At 34.2% G+C, this 11,444-nt stretch overlaps 1 protein-coding gene across 2 annotated transcripts; it reads left to right on the top strand.

Annotated features, from left to right (window-relative positions):
- Positions 1-4,580: 4,580 nt before the first annotated feature.
- vsx1 (visual system homeobox 1 homolog, chx10-like) lies at positions 4,581-7,483 on the top strand. 2 transcript variants are annotated; one of them, XM_042742148.1, is made up of 5 exons: positions 4,581-5,035; positions 5,454-5,532; positions 5,624-5,747; positions 5,839-6,031; positions 6,249-7,483. In XM_042742148.1, the coding sequence occupies exons 1-5, from the start codon at positions 4,651-4,653 to the stop codon at positions 6,500-6,502; spliced, it is 1,035 nt and encodes a 344-aa protein (XP_042598082.1). In that variant the 5' UTR covers positions 4,581-4,650; the 3' UTR covers positions 6,503-7,483. The 2 variants fall into 2 exon arrangements, with proteins under 2 accessions (XP_042598082.1, XP_042598083.1); XM_042742149.1 differs by having other exon boundaries at positions 5,839-6,019; positions 6,249-7,480.
- Positions 7,484-11,444: the final 3,961 nt, after the last annotated feature.

Below are 11,444 nucleotides of genomic sequence, written 5' to 3'. Positions count from 1 at the left end.
ATTTAATTTCTGTCGTCATTTACCTGCCCTTGTGTTGTTCTAAACTTGCATGACTTTCTTTTATTTTTCTTTCTATTTTTTTTTTTTCAAAAAAATGTCTTTCTTTTGTGTTACACAGAAGAAAGAAAGTCACACAGGTTTGAAACAACATGAATGACATGGATGACAGAATGCTCAATTTTGGGTTAACTATCTCTTTAAGTAAACCTTTACAAATGTGTTTACTGTTATTAATTATATGTGAAACAAAATTGATACTTTTTAAAAGAGCATAGTCAGTTCATTAGAGCATGTTTGAACCTTGCAGGGTTTTGTGGCTCATAACACTGGACTTTTTTCACCCAGAAAACTGGAAAGATCCAATGAAAATAACCATCAGGCGCAGACGAGCAATAGAGTGAATGTAAGGAATGTGTAGTGAAGCAACAAAAGGCAAACCAATTTCAAAAAACAGTGAAAATGAATTACTAAATCTCACAGATTTGTGCATCGACAGATAATCTGCCAGCAGAGCTAAGAATGCAAAAACCTAATCTCAACATAAATTATTTACCACTCGAGGATGAATACTTCTCTGGTGTGATTACATTTCACGGCATTAATGTGGCATACGTTCCAAAAAAACGATCAGCAGCTTACAAAATATTACCCCGTCAAAACGCAAATCGTTGCCCTTAGTAAGTTCGAAATTTTGTGCACAAATGCTGTTAAGCCTGTTCTCCTCTAATACAGCAAAATGATTATCTGGCTGGTCTCCCTTTGCATGTTTGAAAGCAGCCGAATGGACATCTGCATCGGTTTTTCATTATTATTTTTATTATATAAAAGATTATATAGGGTTGGGATGAGGGCATTTCATTTTGCTTACAATTAATATACGCTTTATTTTGTCCTGGTTTGGGACAAATAGGATGCTGGGTTACAGCTTGTTTGTTTGTTGTTTCAGAATGAAGCTTATGTGCAGCTGACCTTGACGGTGCAGCTTTCTTCTGACTGAATTTCTTAGACTACTAAGTGATCCTCGCAGTGTATTTGTGGGACATTAAACAAGTTAAGATCATCCAGTGTTGTTGAAAAGCAATGAGGGCCAGAGTGATGGGAAGTTGTTGCACTCTGACGATTGGTCAGATTGAGTTTAAGTAGCGGTGTGTCATGTTCTTGTTGATTACAAATCAGCTGGAATCCTAATAGACTGGGTAAAACATCTGGAGATCTAAGGGCCCAGATGTTTGCACAACAAACACATAAAACCGCCGACCCTTGAGCACAGACACACACAGCTACCCAAGAATCGAGGATTTGGATTAAGATTTGAACATCTGCCCAATGTTGTAAAGTGACAAAAAGCATCCTTGACATTATTAGGTTTTTGAGAAATCTTGTTCTAAAAGCCTAAAAATCTAAAGCCATTCAAGGAACATTTGAAAGTCCTGTGGTCCTTATTCTAGTGTACACTGAAAAAAATGTACTTAGACATTGCTAGTAAATTTCACAAATAATTAAAAAAATGCAAAAACCACATTAAATTATTTTTGCAGTGCATGCCATACATCTGTCCTTGTGGGGGAAAATCCTTTTTTACCTGGTTTAACTTCTAAAATCTATTTTTTCCCCATCATATTAAATGTAAAATCTGTATGAAATCCCATTGCTTAATAGCCATTCTGCTGGCATCTAGTTTCTTAGCTGGGTGGGTGATGCGTGCGTGAGCGGGGCTGCTGCCTGCTGCTATTCCCAGTGGCGGGATCCTGCTCAGAATTAGGGCACGTGGCATGTCTATTAGTCAAACAACCTCCGTGTGCCGCGCGCCACGGCCAGAGAAAATTAGAGCAAAGAGCGATTTTTTGATGTTACGCTCTTTAAGAGATTAATAATCTTGGCGGTGGAGAATCGGCTAGAAATCTTCTCTGGAAAATAATGAGCGGAGAAACATTTACTGATTAGTTTAATCCAGGATTATCCTATCTGATGACACCATGAAACCCAGCCTTGTAATCTGGCCCTTAAAATAACATAATTTATTTCCTCGCTTTACCGCAAGCGCAGTTTAAGTGTGTTGTTCGCTTTAGTTACTTAGCGCCACGATTTCTATAGAAGGATTTGTTTTATTTGTCTGTTTCCGTTGAATTGTGTTTGATCCGGACTGCCTAAAAACAAAAGCAGGGCCAGAAATCAACGGTCAAGTGTTTTGTTTATTCTTAAAGATGCGTTACTGAAATTGTTTCAGAATTATTTAACAGTAATTTATTTGAATATTTATTTATTTATTTGTTTTTATTATTATTATTATTGAGAGTTTACAAGGCTATTTATTGAGTATTAAACTGCAACCTGTTGGCCAGTACAGGCCTACTATGAAGTAGTAGGCTATTAAGGAATCAACCTATAGTTTACAGGCTAAATAAATAGGCTGCACAATTAAAAAAAAGAAACAATAATAATTAAGGGCTTACGTATAAAATGAGAAAACAGATTCAGGAAATAATGCAGTGTATAACACAATGCAATTATGTGAAATAATGTCTGCAAATGAATGAATGAATGAATGAATGAATGAATGAATAAGAACATTTTGGAATTTTGTTGATTGATTTAAGAAAGAATCAAATTAAATCACATTCGTTCATTATGTGTTCCTAATTTGCTAAGTTCTTATAATTACAACACAATTCAAACAAAATATTGTTGTTATTGCTGCTGCTGCTGCTGCTGCTGCAATAGTAATAATAAGAATAATAAATAATAATTATTATTATTATTGAATAATAAATAATTATTATTATTAGCCTATTATTATTGAGAAGAAGATGAAAATAAATGTAATGGCCAAAGATTATTCTTCAGCGTGATCACTAATGATCTCTCTCCCTCCTTTTTCTCCTGTATGATCACATTTAATTTTAGTTAACGTTATTTTACATTAGGCTACAGTTATGAGGATTATGTAGAGCAGCTCTCTTAACTGCCAGTTAGAAAGCTGGAGGTCGTCCTGGTGGAAACGGGCCCTAAAAGCAGATTTTTTACAGGGTTTTTATATTTATGTTTTTTGTTGTTAGAGATTTTTATGTACTTCGTTTAATTATCTCGTGTAAGACGATTTCTCAAATTGCTTCTTTTTTCGAAACAGACTGGCTGAGATGTTGTTGTTTTTGAAACACCTGGCCTCTGCTACTGAACATCATATTGTTGTGACACCTGGGATGGCCTCTGCTACCATACTGCTTCATGTCGACCTGACAGCATAACCATAACTTTGACCTCATTTGACGTAATATTTTAGTGTAGGAGGTATTGTTTATTCTCTGTGATCACGTCAAGACAACTTGAAAGTTTTTTATTCCAACATCTTCCAGGAATTTGGTGGAAGGTGGGAATAGGCTAGATCTAACTAAGGAGACTCTCAAACACTGGTTTGGTGGAGTGAAACTATGCATGAGGACACGTGTCAATCATGTTGAATATTAAAAACATAAATCCATTTTTTTTTTTTTGTCAAAAGTTGATATGTTTTCTGGTCTTGTATAATTAAATGCAAGCTCGAATACGTTATTGGTTTAAATTTCTCAATATTAAAACAACATTTAAGTTCAAATATAGCCTACTAAAATAGTCTAATTAAGTAAAAAATAAAGTAATAAGTTGATAGATGGTACATTATAGTTTATATTTTTATTATAGTAATTATAAGTCTTATATACATATAAAATAATTAATAAAAGTGTAGGCAATGTTATTATAAATATAATAATAATAATACTAGCCTACTACTACTACTACTAGGCAATACTACTACTACTACTACTAATTATTATTATTATAATTATTATTATTATTATTCACCAACCTAAATTCATGGTCTTTAATGTTGTTGTTGTTGTTGTTTTGCCTTATGAAAATAACTGGCTCGTTTTTAATGCATTTTTTAAGTAAATAATTTTAAGGAAATAATTTCTTCAAATAGCAAAGACGGCAAAATGAGAATAGTTTTTTTTTTATTATTTATTTTATTTTATTTACAAGTAAACTAGGCTAGACTAGTGCAAGCTTGGCAATAATAATTAGTTTTTTTAATGATTTAAATGAATAGTTATGGTTATATTTAGAGGAGAAATTACGTTTTTATTACCGAGAATATAATTTTCTGTCTCAAGTAGTAGCAAGTAGTAATTCAGACATTATTTAGAATTAGATTACGGCTATCGAATGATAAAGAAATAATCACGAAAGACTACATGGTAGCCTAAGTCACTAAAATTTTAAATATTGATCTCGTTCTGGTTTTTCGTTACTGATTAATTTAGCCTATATTCTGACTCCAAGTGAAATGTCACGCTTTAAACATTTTCAATAACCAACAACTCCTCGCGTAACAGTCGGCGCATGTGAGTGAAAATCTTCCATCCAAAGGGGAAAAAACTACTTAGGACCAATTCAAATAGAAAATCCTTATCGGATTAAAGGGAAAATTGGTGGCAATTAATCCTTTGTGATTGAAAAAGGGAAACGCCTCTTCATGGTAGACATATCTGACGTTGAATCTGATTGGACAGTGCTGGATTGGACAGACGGATAAATGGTCCCGCCAGAGCGCGTAACTGTCCCACTGGAACGACCTCCTCAGAGAGAAAGTGAATTAAACAAACTGCCACCATGACGGGTAGAGAAGAGGCTATAGACGAAAAACCTAAGGTTAAACTGTATCCCTCATTCGGAATCGACAAATCACGTCTAAATGGATCTGGATTTAGGTCCAAAGGGTTCGCGATCACAGACCTGCTCGGTCTGGAGTCGGATCTCCAGCCGCATCAGTCCGGTTCTGGTGCAGGGGCCAACGGAGAGGGGCAGAGCGCGGCGCTCGGAGGATTTGCTTTCCCGGGAGGCTCTTTGCCGCTCGGCTTGGGTTTTCTCTGCAGTTTGGCGGCTCAACAACCCCCCGGGGCCCCGTGTTTTCTCCCGAGCCACATCCCGCTCCTACAGCCACGGACAGAGAGCCACTTCATTCAGAATCTAGAACAGCAACGGGACGCCTATTCCGGTACGAATGACTTTATTTGATTATTGAATGAGCGGAAGAGCTGTTCACAGAAGTTGGTGCTGAAACTGATCCTCAAATCGGTTTTCTCTATTTGCAATGGAAACTTTTTAATTAACGGATAATTTTGTGATTTTATTTACTGATTTGATGGAAACAGAAATAATAGTATAATAGGCTACTCTTATAAATAGTATAAAAATAAGCTTTAGATTTAGTCGTATTATATTTGGACTTAAATAAAACCAGTTATTTTAATGTTTATTTTTTTTGTGTAGTTTTTGTTTCTTTTTGTTATTTTTTTATTTCTTACATATTTGTATTTATTAATTTGCATTGTGTTCCCTTGACCCAATTTATGAATTCTGTTTTAATCTCTCAAGGATTGTAATTTTTATTAACATACATTTTTTTATTACAGATGATGATTGTCTTTCTGGGGATCGCAATGATGGGAAAAACTCAGGGAACTCACAAAAGAGGAAGAAGCGAAGGCACAGGTATGTACTGAAATCAAATGTTACGTTAAATGTTTAATCTGTGGATTTAGTGATTTGTTTTATCAACCATACATCTCGTTTTGATTTTCAGGACAGTTTTTACCTCGCATCAGCTCGAGGAGCTGGAGAAAGCCTTCCATGAAGCACACTATCCAGATGTTTACGCAAGAGAAATGCTGGCCATGAAGACAGAGCTACCAGAGGACAGAATACAGGTTGGATAATTTTCACAGTTTTTCCCTCTCTTTTTCTTTCTTGGTCTTTCTTTCTTTCCAGTAGCTAATGCCCAGGTTTGTTTTTGTCCAGGTATGGTTTCAGAACCGCCGTGCTAAGTGGAGGAAAAGGGAGAAGTGCTGGGGCCGCAGCAGTGTCATGGCAGAATATGGGCTGTATGGTGCCATGGTCCGTCACTCCATTCCACTTCCAGAATCCATCATCAACTCGGCCAAGAATGGCATGATGGGCTCCTGCGCTCCCTGGCTTCTAGGTGAGCCAGCAGGTGGTTTTTCTATTTTGTACTCAAAGACTCAAATATGTATTTGATCACTTGAATACATAGCTGAGGTGTCTTGTGAATGTCTGTCGGCTGTTGCCCATATTTTACACTTAAAAGTATAGACTTAAATGTACACAAATTGGGCTGTTTTGTAATCCAGCTATAAATATTCAGCTGTTTAAGGTCAGTTTTTAATTGCATTTGCATTTTATTCTTTCAGGAATGCATAAAAAGTCTCTGGAAATTGCAAAAAAACCTCCTGGCACACCTGAATCAACACACTCTGATTCGTATTCGGAGGAACATAAGGTGAAAGACAGCGACACGACATGGTCGAGTGGAGCCAATGGAGCAGACGACTCAGAAGACATGGCAATAGATTTGTCCAGCACTTCAAAACAAGAGAGTAAAAGCACTTTGAAAAGATCACCACCTCGCACAGAAAACAGCAGTGATTCTGAGACTGAGAGTTAAATATGCAAATGAAAACGGACAATTTTAAAGACCACATATGGTATAAAGGACTATCGGTTTATACAGTATCACACCTTTTGACAATGGTTTTGTTTGTCAGCTTTCCTGTGGATTTTTTGTAGTGGTTTATCAAATATTTGAATACTAGAGACTGTTTTATTCTTAACTATTTATCTTTCATGTGTAAAAATGATTCATGTAAAAAGTGTTAAATAATGTTTTATGTTATATGTTCATGGGAATTATCCATAAATCTGATTCACAATAAGTTACCCTATTTTTCTTGAACATTTTCTTTCTTTTTCTCTGTTAAAATATCTGCAGGGTGACCTTGTTCACCACTATTGTGAATGTCATAATATTTCCCTATTGTAATACGGTATGTGTCTGGGGAACAGGAAGGATTCTAAAGCACTTTACCTGCTGTGATGATGAATGTTTTGCATTGATCAGTCTCATCAACAGAGCAATATAATACCAGCAAAAACAAACCCACATCATGACAAAAAAATAAAACATATTTTATGCTTTTGATTCCTGCCTTCTGTTTCTTTGTTTCAGCACTCCAGATCGAAAAATATGTCATTGAAAATTAACTTGACTTGTCACACAGAAGGAAGAAGTTTAAGAAATCGGCTCATTTCTTCACTGGTCCCAGTCTTCTTGCTGTCAAAGACATGAGAACAGTATACAGATGTCTTCTAGTTAAGATATTGCTGACCTGTTAGGTGGCCTGTTAACAATTCTACCATCTGGAAAAAAGGTGTATTTAAGCCAAACAACAACAAGGTTAAGCAGTTTGTTTCCCAGAAACTGTCACACTACTCAACAGCCCAATCATCTTTAATTCATGTCAGCCTGCTTTTATAATCCATGCCCAGACATTTTTATTTAAACAAGCTCAACAAAGGTTCTGCAGATATACACCATTGCAAGAACATCACCTGCAGATCTACAAAATCATGGTCGTTTTTTAAAATTCTATTCTAGACAGTTATTGCTTAGAAGGAAACCGACAAATGCAGTGTTTTATTACTATTTTGTTTATCATTATACATTATGAAATCACTTCATTATCCAATTGTTTACTGCAAAGGCTTAACTCTAATATCGTAGCATAATCATCATAATTCATATTCTATCATTTTACACAAATGTCTTTGTTTTAAAAGCAACCATTTACAAGTCAGCAAATCTGGAATAATCTATATAAACAGAAATAATTGTAAACAAACAAAAAAATATTTGTATTATTGTATTGACATTATTATTACATGCATTCACATGTATTGGCATGTTATAAAAGTATCCACCTTATTTTGCAACGCGGAAATAAGTTATTTTTCTATGAATGTGCGAGACTTCCGATTCAATATAGTCGCATAAATAACTGGAGGAAAAAGTGAAAGAAAGAAAGAAAGAAAGAAAGAAAGAAAGAAAGAAAGAACAAAAAAACTAAACGGTCTGTGATACAAACCAATGTGTTTATGATTACGATGATACATTTAAATAATATGATAATAAGTTAGCAATATAAAACAGCTTAACGGACTGTATTTGTACATAGATTTTATAGATATCTAGCCTATGTTTTTGTACAGTTAAAAATATGTTGGATAAAGTTTATATGAAATTTACTGTAATTTGGTAATGTGTACGCTATATAAACAATTTGATAGTATATATTGTTTTTTAAAGGTAATCTCAATAATATTACATTAGGAAAAGCAATTGTTTTGTTAGGGGTTTAAAGAGAATAATAGAAAAACAGATTAGCAGAGGAGAGGGGCATGAAAACAGAGATTAAAAACACTTCAGCCTGAGACAAGCTCAGGACTATAGGAATTAAATTATTAAAATATTATCAATCACTGCTGATCCCAATAATCTTTCGTGCCAACTGCCCTTAACAAAATAACAATTATAGATGATGGGTCCTTTTTAAACTATTATGCCCAGGGTTAAGATTATCCTGTTAAAAAATGGCCTTTAATGAAAAACAAAATTGAAAAACCTGATTTTAGGGAATACCAAAGAAGAGTTACATAAACATCTGTAAGCACAGGGTGTGACTTATGACAGGGTGTGATTGTTTGTTTTTTTCCTAACAGTAGCCCCCATTACTTTTTGAATAATTTTGTAAGTGCAACATCTGATAGACCGCTGAATGTCGCAATTGCCCAATCAGAGTCAAGTATTCCAGAAAGCCGCATAATAAATGACTAACAACATCCACGTTTTAGCATTCCAAGAGATCTACAGAATACAAAATAATAATAAAAATAATAATAAAAATCCAATCTCAACATCTGTTCTTGTTATAGGCTTAACCACACACAGGAGATTTTATGACGCTTCGGAGCCAAGCACCAGCTGTAAAAATTAGCCCTGTTTGTTGTAGCTACTTTCCGTGTGTGCATGTGTGTGTAAGCTGTGGTGTTATTGATAATGATGAAGAGAAAATATTATGTCCACTGCTAATTTGTAAGTAGCTTAGCGGTGCAGAGAGCTCCAAACATGCAGATGTGCATTTGGCACGCAGCAGTCGTTTGGCAAGCTCTGTGGAATCACTGAACAAAGCTGATTTGGTTCAGAGTTTCCTTGATGAAGTTGACATGATGAAGCGAGACCAGTTGGCATTTTAATGCAGAGGCTAACTAAAGCACCTGCTCACTGGCTGCTAACTTTCTCTAATGTCAGACAGAATCACCTCTGCATAGGCCACTCACCTCAACTGGTAAACAAATACACTCTATAGTAATATTGTTTTGTGTTTGCGATCAATGGGGTTACATATATTAGCCTATATATAACTTACTTTATATTGTTTTGGTGTCCTGAATCTTAAGGTGATAAAATACAAAATATCTATAAAGAGCTACAATGCAATAACAGGTGAACATGTTTTGTTCGTGTAGTGCTTCCATCTAGTGGCCATATGAAAGAAGGCTGCAAGCTGCAATAAATCCAATAAATCACACCTAAACCCTTTGCTTCATAATCTGAGAATGTTTGTATAATATATAATGTATTAAATACAATTTACAATAAAATTCTAATTTATATTATATATTAATAATATAATAATATATAATCATAATACATGTAAAAAGAATAATATTATATTATATATATATTGTAATTACAAACGATACATCATATTAAATAATATTTTAAATAAATAGTAAAAAAATGAAATTTGCTACAGAAACTATATAATATAATATAATATAATATAATATAATATAATATAATATAATATAATATAATATAATATAATATATATAATATAATATAATGATAATTTAACATGATCTTATTAGGAATAATTTATCACAAACAAAAATGTTTAAAATTATCCAGTCTCTCCCATATAACTGTGTGTGTATACAACATAATATTATAGTAATATAAATATAATATAAAATAAAAAATATGGAACAATTATGGTGTATGAATTATATGTGTCACATCAAAGTATATCTCAACAGGTGTGATATGAAAGATATGAACACAAAACCACAAACAAGCAGATTATTTTCAGCAAGTAAACATGTAACTCACACACCAGTGAAGTGGAGCCCACTGCAGATGATGCAGGCAGTAATTCTGTCTGATATGTTGTTTATTGGGATTAGCTCTAATTTGCGATTAGCACACAGAACATCTGCATCCTGCATCAAAAATGAATTACAGTAATCCCTCGGCACCCATCCACTAAACACTCTGCCCTTCCAGCCCCCTTCCCTTCCTGCTTAGTACATTTGGGGCTATGTTTACATGTATATTTACATTCATTCAGGTGCTTTTAATCACATCATTGAGTCTGTTTGGTTTGGCTCAGCTATCAAATCAGACATCAGGAGATTAGACGGACAGGACTGCTGAGAGGATTATTGGTGACCCCTGCCCAGCCTCCAAGATCTTTACAAAGTGAGGAAAAGGACTGGTAAAATCACTCTCTGGACCCCTCACACCCAGCACACTTCCTCTTTGAACTGTTCCTTCTGGCCAGCGCTACATCGCACTGAGCACCAAAACAGCCAGACACAAGAACAGTATTTCCCCCATATCTGAACAACACATAACACACCTCAGTACTGTAAATAACTCATCAAAATATATCTGTAAACAGCACATATACACATTCACAATTCTGTCTAATGACATTTTATTTTTCTCTATATTTTCATCGTCAATTCTCTTTATTATTAGTGTTTTTATTATCTTTTTTTCTCTATATTTTCATTGTCAATTCTCTTTATTGCTTTGTAAAAACTTCCTGTGTGGTAAACACTTGGACACTAAATTATATGTATGTCTGCTCTATGTTTGTACTTTCTGTACTGGAAGCTCCTGACACTTCTGATTCTGATTCATTCCATGAGAACATACAAGTTTCCAATGACCTTATTTCTTTGAGATAAGGGCACATTCACCTGAACTTCTTAATGAACAGACGTGTGTGTCTGTGCGTGTTCTCCGTTTAGAAGAGCATGAAACAATTGAACATTTATTTTTTTCTTGTCCAGTCACACTGCAGTTCTGGCAAGATCTTTACAGCTGGCTAAATATTGATATTGATACTGATATTCTGTCACTAAATTTATTTCAGGTTTTGGTTTATGCAGATCATCTTTCAAAAAAGATGTCATTGATGTTAAACATTATTATTAAATGGGTAAATATCATACACATGAAAGTGGAATTACACTAAACCCTCTTTAAATCTTTTTAAAAATAAATGCAAAAATTACTTAGAATCTTTAAAACACTTATCCAAAGATAATAAACCCCTTGGTGAATTGTACAAAACCATGTATGAGCCTCTTTCCTTTTAAGACTGGTAAGATTTTAATTTATTTTAACTTAATTTAATTTAATTTAATTTAATTTAATTTAATTTAATTTAATTTAATTTAATTTGATTTGATTTATTTTA

This window comes from Cyprinus carpio, chromosome B17 (genome assembly GCF_018340385.1).
Source record: "Cyprinus carpio isolate SPL01 chromosome B17, ASM1834038v1, whole genome shotgun sequence".
NCBI lineage: Eukaryota > Metazoa > Chordata > Actinopteri > Cypriniformes > Cyprinidae > Cyprinus > Cyprinus carpio.
Note: the sequence above shows the minus strand (reverse complement) of the source record. Positions and strands in the feature narration are given on the sequence as shown.

Bases quoted from the DNA above. Each gene is read 5' to 3' on its own strand.
- vsx1 (XM_042742148.1), top strand. From the start codon at position 4,651: ATGACGGGTAGAGAAGAGGCTATAGACGAAAAACCTAAGGTTAAACTG. The intron at 5,036-5,453 runs GTACGAATGACT...TTTTTATTACAG, and splicing joins GCAACGGGACGCCTATTCCG to ATGATGATTGTCTTTCTGGG. The intron at 5,533-5,623 runs GTATGTACTGAA...TTTGATTTTCAG, and splicing joins AGGAAGAAGCGAAGGCACAG to GACAGTTTTTACCTCGCATC.